The sequence below is a fragment of the Fusarium mangiferae genome (assembly GCF_900044065.1).
Source record: "Fusarium mangiferae strain MRC7560 genome assembly, contig: FMAN_scaffold013, whole genome shotgun sequence".
NCBI classification, from domain to species: domain Eukaryota; kingdom Fungi; phylum Ascomycota; class Sordariomycetes; order Hypocreales; family Nectriaceae; genus Fusarium; species Fusarium mangiferae.
This window is the reverse complement of record NW_024573933.1, coordinates 207,941-221,369: the sequence shown is the minus strand read 5'-3', so window position 1 is coordinate 221,369 and position 13,429 is coordinate 207,941. Positions and strand designations below refer to the sequence as shown.

Sequence of the window (13,429 nt, the reverse complement as noted above, 5' to 3'; positions counted from 1 at the left end):
TAGCCTTACTCAATAACCATTGCAGTTAAGCCTTCACCTCATGATTATGCAGTAAAGTTGGTAGTCGCCGCACCAAAACAATATTTTTGACCGTGAGAAGTAGATTCTTCACTACAAGTCTGAGACGTGAATAAGTGTGAAGTGTTGCATTTAGGTCGGGCAAAAAAGACCAAGCATATGCAGTTGCCTCCCTTTCTAGCCAACCCCGATGCATGTATGTAAGCCACCACTACACTTTTATGGGGCGTAATGCAATAGTCATTCCTGCACCAAGGCGGAAATTAGGCAACGTGGAGAATAAATGAATTGTTTGACATAAATAGTGGTGGCGCGGCCTGTCGACTGTTCAAGTTTCTCGTTGTCATACCACGTATATGTTATCGGATCCCTCGCCATATTTTACTAAAACTCCAGTTGAGAAAACGGCCGCTTCTATACTATAAGCCTTTTTCGTGATTCTCAACTATGGTATTGTGCGGTTATTGCCGTGCCGTCGACTTTTCCGCTTTGCCGGCACCCCGAGGATGGAATCCATTTCGTCTTGTCTTCAGCGATAGTCAGATGAACGTATTCAATGCCAGCAGGAAAGATAACGAGATCCTACGGTTTAATGACTCAGGGCTTTACTGGCAGGATAATCTCGACACATTGGCAAAGTCAGCTGCTCTAAATTGCCCTCTCTGCACCATCATTCAAAACGCCGTTAAAAATTGGAATGACAGACGCCAAGCCGGGAGAAATAGCAGTACTTTCTATCAAGAAATGGGCGATATTTACGATTGTCCATTGCCAAACAAGAGACTGTATCTGACCCAAAGGCTTGGGAGAGGACCCGGTTTTGTTGTTTTCATCCCATGCGGTGACCACGCAGCGTTACTGCTTGCAAGCGTTGCTTTTACAGCTGGTGAAGCCAGCCCTTTGGCAAGAAAACTTCACTTGCGGCCATTTTGCGAGGATTCAGGGTCATCCGGTGCCCTCCGTGTTGTGAGCTCGTGGCTCAAGAATTGCCAGGACAGTCATGAGAAGTGTTGTTATGTCCAAACAACCCTACCCTCTCGTGTACTCGCTGTCGGCTGTATTGGTGATAGTAGCATCAGGCTTATCGAGCCTGATGCGGGCACAGTGGGAAAGTATGCATCTTTATCACACTCCTGGGGTTTAGTAACAATGTTGAAAACAACTCGCACCTCGCTTCACGCACACATGTCTGGCATATTGGTTGCAGACCTGCCAAAGACTTTTCGAGATGCCGTCGCGGTGTCCAGATATCTTGATATACCATACCTTTGGATCGATAGTCTTTGCATCATCCAAGGTGATACAGAAGACTGGGTGCGTGAGTCGTCGCGAATGACGAACGTGTACTCCAATGCATACCTTGTCATTGCGGCAAACCAGGCAAGTGATTCGGCGGGAGGTTGTTTCCACATTCGTCCGTCGCGTGTTAGTGCCAACTTGGCACTTCCAGGTACTGGCCTCGTTCACGCACAACTTGGTGTGAATAGCGACGAGCTTCTGTTTCTGAGCGCCAAGTTTTCCGACGAGCCTCTTACGAAGCGTGCGTGGGCACTACAGGAGCGATTATTGGCTGCACGTACGATTCACTACAACACTGGGCAAATGTATTTCGAATGTAGGGATGGCATAGTTGGCGAGGATGGTTGCAAGTCTGACACGCCTTACTGCGACTTGAGTCCTATTATGAATCATACGTGCTCCACTCGCGAAGCTCTCCAGACCTGGTCGTCTATACTCTGGACCTACGGCGACAGAAATTTGACCGAGCCTACAGACAAGTTCCCTGCTATAAGTGGTATGGCAAATCTTTTAGGCGCTATGCTCAAAGATGAGTACGTGGCGGGACTATGGTCAAGCAAGATGGTCCAAGGATTGGCTTGGCAGGGCTTAGGGAGACAACTCCAACCTATCAACCAATACATTGGGCCAAGCTGGAGCTGGGCAAGCCTTCAAGGCATCGCAGCGCTTAATACAGAGCCAAACTGGAGATCAATCGCCATAGTAGAGGACTGGCGGGTTGAATTGAAGAACCCTGACAATCGGTACGGGCAAGTGAATAGTGCATCGATGCGTGTTCGGGGGCCCATAATACAGCTAATGGAAAGTACGATTCCAGGCGGGGATTATGATAACAGTCTCAAGCGAGCAGGGCTCAGACCGAAACCACGATTCCGCACAAAGTACAGTGGTGAGGGCGGTGAAATGACGCTGTACTTGGACAATGAAGGCCAAAATGCTTCGGTCCAGTGGGAAGAAATGGATATGAAAGTGCTGCTTCTTGGTGGTTATGAAGCAACGCCACCTGCTTCAGAATGTGAGGCCGAGGAAGAAGCATTGAAGAAAGATAAGGGTAATTGGGATTTCGAAATTGGCGAGGGATTTGGTCTAGTGTTAACGTCAAAAAATGAAAATGGTGCTATATATATGACGAGAGTAGGATGGATGGCCTTGGTTTGCAGTGAAGTAAAAAGGCTAAGAGAGAGTAAAGAGGACTGGGATACTGTAACTATTATATAGAATTTTTATATCAGAAGATTTAACTATCAATGGATCCTAAACTGAGAGCATACCTGAGAACAGTATAAAACGGCCCCAGCAGCTTGGTACTGAGCTTCTCATATATGGAGTTCTGCCCAGCTCAAGAGTGAGGGACCAAGTCTTATCTAGCTCGAATGATGATTGCAGTATAAGATGGCACAAGAAACTGTAGACAAGGTAGTCAATCGAGCTTAAATTTCTGTCAAAGGTCCCCTAAAATATTCTCGCTATAGGGTCTTTGTCTCTCCGTTCTCTGGTGAAGGTGCCATTGATCTAGTGATCATAAAGACTGCAGATAGAAGCATTGCCACCTATATTAATACAGATCACAAAGGAAAAGGTCCAAAGCAGCTTCGTAAGAAACTGCCATGTGTATCTCTCGTCCTAGTTAACGAGTTCAGACTCGGCGGGATCAGGATTACTGGGGGTTGGTTTACCATACACTTTCGGGATAGAATTCTGGACGTCGGACAGCACGATATTTGGCACCGGTTCATCGCGGCTACTCATCGTGTAATCATGGGCTTCTGGGGTTTGTATCCTCGAATAAACAGATGGAGGGCAGGACCCGCCCGAAAAGAGTGACGAATGGGGTTTTCCCAGCGTTTTAAGGCACTGGGAAGTCGCCGATCATTCCACCAACAGGGCGGGCCGAGAGGGGATGTCAAAGCTTTTTTCACGCTATGGCTCCAGAAAGAGACATTTAATTGGTGTGGATACGAGAGGCTTATCAGCAGTTATCGATAAAAGAAATGTTTGGTCGAAAACAGCGAGTTTACGTTTGACATGCTGTAACTTAAGACGCGAAGACTCTGCTGGTACAAAAGGCAGAACTTGGAGTCGGATTGGGAAATAAAAAGTAAGGAAACGGGTTCTAAGCAAAGCTGGTAGAGAAACAGGGACAAGAGAAATCACGGGGTCGTCAGAAGTTGGCTAAAAGCATGCGATATCTATGTCTGAAGTTGGATAGAGGTTGCATTTAAGAGTCTGGGATGAGGTTGTGTTTAATATCAGGCTATTCTATATGTTATATTACTATACCAATTGCGTAATAAAAATACGTCTTGTTTCAACCTTCCCATCCGCTCAAGGCGAGAGCTTTGTTTTTACTTAAAGACATTTATTTTTCAGCTTTCTTTTGTAAATCTCTCTCCACTTGTGTTATGGCTTTCTTCTGGTTGCATGACTTTGGCTAGAAAACGTTCAATATACCCTGCACAATTATTCGACTCTTGCCAACACTTTCCATTTCATACAAAGGTTCAACGTAACGAAGTCAATTTGATACGATAGAGTTCGAAACAATGTTTCATTGAAATTACAATTTCCTCGTTATGTCCAGGGTAGTCTAGCTGATGGTGCGACGTGGCGTCGACGGTTCATCCGCAGCCCGCATTCCAGTGGTCCTGGTGGCGTCTGCCAAAAAGCCCCAAACCCCAACGAACCGCGCGCTAACAAACGGGATGAATAAGCGCCAGACCCCCAAGCCATTTGTTTCAGGTCAAGATTTGCTTCGAGGATCAATGATGATCATGTCTTGCAATTATTCTCAAGCGCTTCAACCTAAATTATTTCCATCTCTTCCAGATCTATTTTCTCTTGAATTTCCCCGCTGGATAATTGATGCCGAACACGAGGTTGTTGGTTGACTCGAGCAGGGCATATACCTAAGAAAAGAATCACGTCCCGCTTCTTCTGCAAGAATAAAAAAAACAACTCAGAATATTCTATTCTCGTTCCATCTCGTAAAAAACTAATGCACAGAATCGTGAATTGACGTGGTTGGACTTTTTTGGGGGGGAGATCTAATCTAGACCATCTTGGCAGACTACGACTGGATGATTCGATGAGGGCTTAAGCTTGCAGGGATCATCCCAACCAACCAAGACGTGCAGGCCCCTCGATTTCTGTTTATAGCCGCTGAGTGGCCAGAGAGATCCAATAATAGCACACAATCACGGCACCTCAGCGGAGTCGTGCGTCGCAAACACGAGGCCTTGTGCATGTTTCGTGTGCGTGAACCTTGATTCTTTTCAAGACATTTAGTTATTGTTAGAACCGTTTCTTATTCAGCGGCCTATCCAAGGTCAATTCTACCCCATGTCCACCTGCACTACAGTAACTCCGTTTTTTACGACAGGCCACATCATGAAATGATCGGCACAGCGTTTGCACTGCAACTGTATTTTTGGAACCGAGCCGCCTGGGTATCTCGGATGCTCAACAACCATGTCTCTGATCCACTACCAAAACGCACGCGCTTTCTGCCCAAAAAGACTCCCTCTCATCCAACCACCCATCGACTGACCGCCCTGTCAGTCCCGTTTGGGCAGATCCGGAATGACCTCACCCTGCTATGTTTTGTATGCAAGCGCCCGTATTCCCACTTCGGGCCTGCATGGCCAAGGGGACGCTTCCAAGTTTGGATCATGATTGATTTGCGCGTACGACTTACGTGGAGAATCAATCCATCTTCAGCTGAAATTGTAACCTGACAGCCGATCTTGAGATTGGTATAAAGATTCAGGCTACACCAGCTCGTTACACATTCTTTTCTTCAGCAACAATTCACTTTCGTTTTACATAAAACAAACATTTCATTCGCTTCAAACATTCGTTGAAACAGGAAAGATGAGAAGCTTCTTTTTACTCAGCGCCGTCGCCTTTAGCGCGGCCAACGCTGGTGTTTTAGACTATCGTCGCCAGCCAAGGGGAGACTACAATCTACCTCCGGCCTTGACAACTTCTGTCTATCAACCCCCGGCCGTCTCTACTGATCTCTATCCTCCTCCCGCTCAGTCTGCCAACACTGAGCCTACTGAGCAAGAGACTTCTCCTTATGTTCCTCCTTCGGTTCCTACTGTCGCTACTTCCGAGCACCAAGAGACTACCAACTATGCACCTCCCGAGTCTGCAGCTACCGAGAGTGCTAGCAAGCCTGTCGAAGACACTTCTGTTGTTGAGACTCCTTCCAACGCTTACCCTCCTCCTGCCAACACTCAACCTGGACAAGACACCACTGAGGCCTCAACACCAACCGGAGCCTATCCCCCTCCTGTAAACACTCAAAAGACAGAGACTGAGCAAGAGTCTTCTGCCGTTGTCACATCTGAAGAGTCCACTCCAACTGGTGCTTACCCTCCTCCTGAGAACACTCCATCCGAGTCTGAGCATGAGTCTACTGCTGTCGAGACTACTGCCATTGAGACAAGTGCTGAGGGTAAAACCTCAACTGATCTGTATCCTCCTCCTGCCAACACCGAGACCACCAAGCCCGGCAAGGATACAACTGAGGCTCTTACCCCCACTTCCGAGTACACTCCTCCCGAGAGTACCGATGTAACGCAGCAGGGATCTACCGATGTTGGCAGCTCTACTGACGCGTATCCCCCTCCCGAGGGCACCCCCACAACCCAGGGTACCACGGCTGTTTCCGAGACCACCAAGCCTGCCGTCGGCACCTCAACTGATGTCTATCCTCCTCCTAAGGGTACCGAGACTACCGATACTGGTGTTGAGACCGAAACTGGTAGTGCCTCTACTACCCAGTGGACTACCTCAACTGTCTATACTACCAATGTATACACCGTCACTTCTTGCCCTCCCGAGGTTCCTGACTGCCCCAACGGTCAGCATGTCACTACCAAGACCATCGCTGTGTCTACCACCATCTGCCCTGTCACTGAGACCAAGCCTGTGACTGAGCATGGCGAGACTGGTACTCCCACTTATCCTGTTCCCGGCTCTACCGAGACTGAGCAACAAGGTACCGAGACTGCTACTGTCTCCAAGCCTGGTGAGACCGAGACCAAGACTGAGTCGGTTCCTGAGGAGACTGAGACTTCACCTTCCACTGGTGCTTACCCTCCTCCCAAGGTTACCACTGGCACTACTGAGGGAGCCGAGACTGAGACTCTTCCTGCTGAGACTGAAACTACCAAGCCCGCTGTCGGCACATCCACTGGTGTCTATCCTCCTCCTAAGGCCACCACTGAGACTACCGAGGGTACTGAGACTGAGACTGTTCCCGCCGAGACTGAGACTACCAAGCCTGCTGTTGGTACCTCAACTGGTGTCTACCCTCCTCCCAAGGGCACTGAGACTACTGAGACCGGTGTTAAGACTGAGACTGAGTCCCTTCCTGCTGAGTCTACCAAGCCCGCTGTTGGAACTTCAACCGGTGCCTATCCTCCTCCCAAGGTCACCACCGAGACAGCCACTGCCAAGACCGAGACTGTTCCCACTGAGACCAAGCCCAACACTCAGCAGACCAGCCAGTGGACTACCTCAACTGTCTACACAACCAACATCCGCACTATTACGTCTTGCCCTCCTGAGATCCCTGACTGCCCCAACGGCAAGCATGTCACAACCGAGACTATTGCTATCTCTACTACCGTCTGCCCTGTGACCGAAGCCGGATCTACCAAGCCAGCTACTGTCACAAAGGAATCACCCACTTATCCCGTTCCTACCCAGGCTACCGAGACAGAGGGCCAGTCTACTGTACCTACTACTGAGATTGAGGAGTCTACCAAGCCTGTTACTCATCATGAGGGATCTACCAAGCCTGCTACCGAGACAGAGACTAAGCCTGCTACTGAGACCAAGCCTGTTGAGACCAAGCCCACTTACCCAGTCCCCACTGAGACTAAGCCTGCCACTGAGACTGAGACTAAGCCTGCTACCACAGGCGGCCAGGAGCACCCAACCGAGACCAAGCCCGTCACGGAGACTAAGCCCACTTACCCAGTTCCTACTGAGTCCAAGCCCGCTAGCACCACCGAGTGGACTACCTCAACCGTCTACACCACCAACATCCGCACCGTAACTTCTTGTGCTCCTGACGTTCCTGACTGCCCTAACGGTAAGCACGTCACAACTGAGACTATCGCCATCTCCACCACCGTCTGCCCCGTCACCGAAGAGCACCACACGGAGACGAAGCCAGCTCCCACCAAGCCAGTTGAGACCAAGCCTGCTACCGAGAGCAAGCCTGCCACGGAAGGACAGTCCACCAAGCCTGTCGAGACCAAGCCCGCCACTCAGACTAAGCCTGTCACTGAGACCAAGCCAACTTACCCAGTTCCTACTGAGACGAAGCCTGCTACTGAGGGACACTCTACCAAGCCTGTCACTGGTGGACAGTCTGAAGCTGGATCTACCCAGCCTGCTTCTACTACTGAGTGGACTACTTCAACTGTTTACACGACTACCATCCGCACTGTTACATCTTGCGCTCCCGAGTTCCCTAACTGCGAGGCACCTACTCCCCATGTCACTACTGAGACTGTTGCCATCTCTACCACTGTCTGCCCTGTTACTGAGCAGCACCAAACTCAGCCTAAGCCTACGGAACACAAGCCTACTCAACCCAAGCCCACTGAGTCTCAGCCTAGTGAGACAGCCAAGACTACTGGATGGTCGACTTCTACCATTTACACCACCAGCGTTCGCACCGTCACTGCTTGTGGTCCTGAGTTCCCCAACTGCGAGACACCTACTCCCCACGTCACTACTGAGACTATCGCTGTTTCTACTACCATCTGCCCCGTGACTGAGCAGCACCAGACTGGTTCCAAGCCCACTGAGTCCAAGCCTACTCAGCCCAAACCCAGCCAGCCAGCCAAGACTACCGCTTGGTCTACCTCTACTGTCTACACTACCAGTGTCCGAACAGTGACTACCTGCGGCCCTGAGCATCCCAACTGCGAGACCCCCACTCCTCACGTCACCACCGAGACCATCGCCATCTCAACCACCGTCTGCCCAGTTACCGAGGAGCAGTCTCATCCCACCAAGCCCAGCACTCCCGGCCAACCTTCTCAGCCCTCCAACCACGAGCAGCCCAGCCAGCCCCACCAGACCTACCCCGTCCCAACTCAGCAAGTCGTCACAACCGGCTGGTCTACCTCTACCGTCTACACGACCAACATCCGAACTGTCACTGCTTGCGCTCCCCACGTTGCCAACTGCCCTGGTACTCCCCACGTCACCACCGAGACCATCGCTCTCTCAACCACTCTCTGCCCCGTCACCAAGACTCAGGTCATTCCCGGCCCTGGTGCTACTTACTACCCTCCTGGTAACTCAACATCCACTCTTTACACCACCAAGTACTTCACCGTCACCGCTTGCCCTCCCACTGTCACAGACTGCCCCATTGGCGCTGTCTCTTCTACCGTCTACGCCACAGCCACCACCCAGATCAAGCCGTGGAACTCTCACGTCTACCCCTCTCCCACCAAGGGTCATCCTCCTACAATCCCTACCCACTTGGCTCCTGGCAACGGGACGGTCACCACCTTCATCCGATCCACCACCAAGCTCTACGAGACTCCTGTCTCGACCCCCAAGGCGGCTGAGCACACTACTACTTCCAAGGCTGGCTATGAGAAGCCTCCTTATCCTGTTTACTTTTTTTAAGATTTCCTCTGTACCTACATGCATCTCACAGTGTCTGGGACCATGAGAGCAATGACTGCATACTTTACTTAGACTGAGTAACTTACGACCTACATGACCTGTTTTTGTATTTAGATATTATCAAATTCCGCACATGAAAAGAACACAGCTTAGAAGCAATACTGTCAATACATTAGTACATCTTTCCCTGTTTATTACATGCTGGTTCCGGCAAACCCTCTAAGTCAATAAGCCTCTCTTAACTAAGTAGTTCTATAAGCCGAGGTTTTAGGTATAGATCATTCTTTAAGGGTGATTCGAGCATTCCAACGATATTTAGCATAAGATATTTCATTGCAAAAGGTTAATCTGGACTCAAATAAGAGAGTAGCTCCTTCGCACAGCCAGCAGCTGCAGCTGCAGCATAGTGCTGCCAGACGTCGTTTTTATGCGAGTCTGCGTAATCAGAAATGCCTCGGATAACAATGCAAGGTAACTCAGTCAGAATACCAGCCGCTTCCATTTCGAAACACAAGATATCGCCAACTACCTTTGCCTGTATTTCGGCTGCATAGGTTGCGTTTCTTATGACTTGATCCCCCGAAGCGATCAGGCCATAATGGATCTCTGAAACCGGCTCCCGATTTGGTCGGCCAATAGTTTTTGCTTCTTCACATTGTACACAGGTTTCGTACCTGGTTTCGTGGAGATATCCAGTGTCAAAAAGCTGATCCAGGTCTGCTGGAGGCCGCTGGTAGGATTCTCGGATGCGATCGCTCTTGTCGAACATAGCCGATAGAAATTCAGGAACCTTACTTTGGGAAATCCGGTGGTCCGATCTCATTATGCCCACCGCACTTCTCAAAATCGCTGGTGGGGGCCAAAGAAAACCCTTAAGAGTAAGGCCCTCGTTCGTGTTCTTACCAAGGTCATACTGAACAACACCGCTAGACTGGCCATCAGGCATGCTAACAACCACATCGCCTAGACGAATATCATTCTTCTTACTTGGCACGCCCCCTCCAATACCCACCATCAGTCGCAAGTCGATCGAAGTGAATGTGCGAGCCATATCCTTGGCAACAGCCGCTGCGGCACCTTTTCCTTGGTTGCCTGGAAGACAGGCCAGAACGACGTTGTGGCCCTCCAGCTCTCCGAGAACATATATGGTTGACTCGCCAGGTTTTCGTTTTAAGCGCTTGTGTTCTTTATCAAGCATGTAGCGAATGGCGCTCATTTCAAATTCGATGGCACATATGACGCCAATCTTATAGTCCTCGTAGGTATGAGGCTGATCCGTTTCTTCATCATCGTTAGTATATGACACTCGTTAGAAAGGGAAACGCTGAAATCACCCTCCTGTGTGGCCGCCTCGCCGAAACGGATGCCAATGGATTTTGTCCCAGACTCATTATTTCGTAGTTCTATTCCGCTTAAAAGATCCTTCGCATATGCCGCTGCCGCCAATGCTGCGTAACCATTCCACTCTGGGGTCCTGTGAGTGTCCGAGTAGTTACAGATGCCGCAAATGGCCAGACAGGGAATGTTATGCATCACGCCAGCAGATCCCGCGTCAAAGCAGAGAACTTCCTGCTGTATGGCAAGTCGATCCCGAAAAAAAGCATCCTTTATGACCTTGTCTCCTGACGCAATCGGGCCATAGTGCACCATCGGGCTACTAGTGTAGTCTGCTCGTAATCGTCGTAATACCGAGTGTTCAGAATACTCACAAACCGCTCGACAAGAGCTCTCTGGATCGCTGTGGGTATAATAGCTGTTGTATAGCCTATCACTGTCTGGGTGCGGTCGTCGATATTCTGCTTCCATCATTGGATTCTTCTCAAGAATGACATTTATGATTTCCTCCAGTCGGTGACCACTCCTATAACGATCTTTGAGTTTATTCACAGCCGACTGCAAGGTTGCAGGCGGCTCCATGAAGATTCTTCTTGGTGTGAATCCTTCATCTTGTATGCTTTTACCAACGTCGTAGAGAATAACAGCACCTTCGCTACCGCGAGAAGTGCCGACCACAATATCGCCGAGGCGTATATCGTGTCGTTCACTCGGCGCACCACCGCCAGCACTAATTACCAGGATGAATGAAACACCAGGAAAACTGCGTTGCATGTGTGTTGCAACGACTGCAGTTGTGGAAAGTCCCCAGTCCCGTTTAGGTGAAGTAGCAATTACAACATTGTGCTTTCCAACTTTGCCGAATGTATAGTCGTTGGTATCATGCCGAGATACAAAATCCATCCCATCGTATCGTTTCTCTAAAGAGGCCACCGCAGCAAGGTACTCAGTCTGAATCGAGCAGATATAACCCACGGTGTATTCGTTAGGGTGAGTCATGCTCGCTACTGTAGAAGAGAAGCTTAATGGAAGTAAGCATGTAGATCTTGAGACATGAAGGAAAGAAGCAAAATAAGCGGCTAGAAGCGGTCATTATTCACTCTTATGGGATTGGTTTGGTTTAGTCATCTGACGCGGCTGTGGTTGCCTAATTGAACATGCATGGTTGACGGGGATCAGCAAACAACTTAACTCTTGCGGATCAATATTGTTCCGCAATGCCATGCTGTTCGCATGCTTGTTTCTATCTCTAACAATTTAGGTTCCAGCAACCAGTATCAAGGTCAAGGTAAAAAGAGGCTTTAGTCCTTAAGGCATCAGGGTAGGGGATACTAATAAATATATATAAGTAAAATACCAAAGATGCATCATAGCTTCGACTTAAGTTCGGTCTGAAGCTTTGACAAAACAGGCTCAGCAGCGCGAACGGCATCGAGAGCCATTCCATAACCAGCCTGGAATCCAGTGCCACCTGCACCGTAGTTGTGAACCACTGTGCGCTTTTGTCCGGCAACTGTCAGATCCTCTCTCTCTACACGTGCGCCGCCTTCACGAGATGGACGAAGGCCAGAGAATGCTGCGAGAACATCGACACTCCCATTCCTGACTTCATTACTGAGCTCCTTAGTCCGCTCCAAGATGGACTCTGTCTCGTACGAGTATGTTGCACCATCACTGAGAAGACCGGTTAGCTCGCAATGCATAGTTCAGTCAGAGACTTTTCGCTTACCCGTTACCCTTTTGCATATACCCTCCGAGGATTACATGTCCCTTAGAGAAGGGCCGAGGGATCACATATGTCTCGTAATCTTTACCATGTCTCATGATGTTCGTGTGAACCTCAGGGGCGTGAGTCAACAGGACCTGTCCTCTAGTCGGGTAACACTTTAAATCCTCAACTCCAGGCAACTTTCGCGCAGCGTTACCAGTACAGTTGAACACAATTTGGGTAGTCTGGCTGAAGAATGCGTTCTGAAGATCTGGAAGCTTCTGACGAACAAAGCGAACACCGTAGTCATTCTTCAATCTCTCATAGAGATAGAGCAGATGCTTGGGGGCATTGACAGTGAGAGTAGTAAAGGAGACAGCAAATTTGACGCCCTCTGGTAGCTCATTGACTGGTAGTTCTTGGAACTGGAGTATGTCAGCTATTTCCTTTCCTTTTGAAGCCTGAACTTACGTCTTCAAGGTACTCAGACATTGCCTGTATTTTATCACGAGGAACATTATCGTCCCAAAGCTCCGTCGAAGGAGTTCGCTTGACATACGACTGCTCTGGTCGCTCAGATGCCAACTTGCTAAGATGGAAATATCCTGCCTTGTCCCATTTCAAGGCATTGGCATCTGTACCAGAGATAGCTGAGAAGTTACAACCAGCCCTATAGTGAGATTAGTATGATCAAATGCCACGCTGCCACGTGGTGCTACGTACCATGGAGAAGTATAACTCAATGCCGTGTCCCCAGGAAGATGTTCGGCGATAACTGTGATGGATTTGCCGTAGCCTCGCTCTGCTAGAACCAGAGCAACATCAAGGCCGATAATGCCAGCTCTGATGTAACTGTTAGTGCACGTTCGAGAGCGAGCTTGGCGATGTTCTAGTTAATGACTTACCCCAAGATGACGATGCTATCGCGTGCACTCATGTTGTCTTTGTGAATTAGATGATGTGATGAAGTCGGAATTGATTGAGGAATTCTTAATGTGTTACTTATTTCATCCAGAGGGACCCGCGTATCATTTGAAGCTATACAAGACTCCCGTAATACCAGCCAACATTCCAAAAAGCGTAGGCTGTCTACAAAGCCAAAACTCTTGGAAAGGTTATTACCCGAATAGGAAATACGACAACCCTCGCAGGCAGTAGGCCAAATCACCCCATCTCTATCACCAAGTGAAGCGCTAACACCAAACTAAGACCTTGCCTATTTGGGCCTTAGATATGTAGTCTGACAGCTTGAGTTAGGCCGGTAACCTTATCGACCAAGCTCCTTGGTGCTGCTCTTGGTAGACTCGAGCCTGGGGTAATTGCGGATATGCCCGGAAGTACCGACAAAGAATGCTGATGGTACGTCTGATATGTTGAGATGAGACGATGCTTCTTTCCAATCAA

The 13,429-nt window shown here is 49.2% G+C and overlaps 5 protein-coding genes across 5 annotated transcripts; 2 read left to right on the top strand and 3 right to left on the bottom strand.

The window, feature by feature from the left end:
* Window positions 1-1,167: 1,167 nt before the first annotated feature.
* Window positions 1,168-2,535, top strand: FMAN_00066 (uncharacterized protein; the record flags this gene model as incomplete). Its single annotated transcript, XM_041821871.1, has 1 exon — window positions 1,168-2,535. The coding sequence occupies one exon, from the start codon at window positions 1,168-1,170 to the stop codon at window positions 2,533-2,535; it is 1,368 nt and encodes a 455-aa protein (XP_041687608.1).
* Window positions 2,536-2,829: 294 nt separating this feature from the next.
* On the bottom strand, window positions 2,830-3,066 carry FMAN_00065 (uncharacterized protein; the record flags this gene model as incomplete). Its single annotated transcript, XM_041821870.1, has 2 exons — window positions 2,830-2,940; window positions 3,001-3,066. The coding sequence occupies 2 exons, from the start codon at window positions 3,064-3,066 to the stop codon at window positions 2,830-2,832; spliced, it is 177 nt and encodes a 58-aa protein (XP_041687607.1).
* Window positions 3,067-5,187: 2,121 nt separating this feature from the next.
* Window positions 5,188-8,982, top strand: FMAN_00064 (uncharacterized protein; the record flags this gene model as incomplete). The annotated part of the gene is made up of 1 exon (XM_041821869.1): window positions 5,188-8,982. One exon carries the CDS (start codon window positions 5,188-5,190, stop codon window positions 8,980-8,982), a length of 3,795 nt encoding a protein of 1,264 aa, XP_041687606.1.
* A 343-nt stretch (window positions 8,983-9,325) lies between these two features.
* FMAN_00063 (uncharacterized protein) lies at window positions 9,326-11,316 on the bottom strand (the record flags this gene model as incomplete). Its single annotated transcript, XM_041821868.1, has 2 exons — window positions 9,326-10,263; window positions 10,317-11,316. 2 exons carry the CDS (start codon window positions 11,314-11,316, stop codon window positions 9,326-9,328), a joined length of 1,938 nt encoding a protein of 645 aa, XP_041687605.1.
* Window positions 11,317-11,684: 368 nt separating this feature from the next.
* Window positions 11,685-12,962, bottom strand: FMAN_00062 (putative D-amino-acid oxidase; the record flags this gene model as incomplete). Its single annotated transcript, XM_041821866.1, has 5 exons — window positions 11,685-11,991; window positions 12,047-12,450; window positions 12,497-12,695; window positions 12,749-12,868; window positions 12,931-12,962. 5 exons carry the CDS (start codon window positions 12,960-12,962, stop codon window positions 11,685-11,687), a joined length of 1,062 nt encoding a protein of 353 aa, XP_041687604.1.
* Window positions 12,963-13,429: the final 467 nt, after the last annotated feature.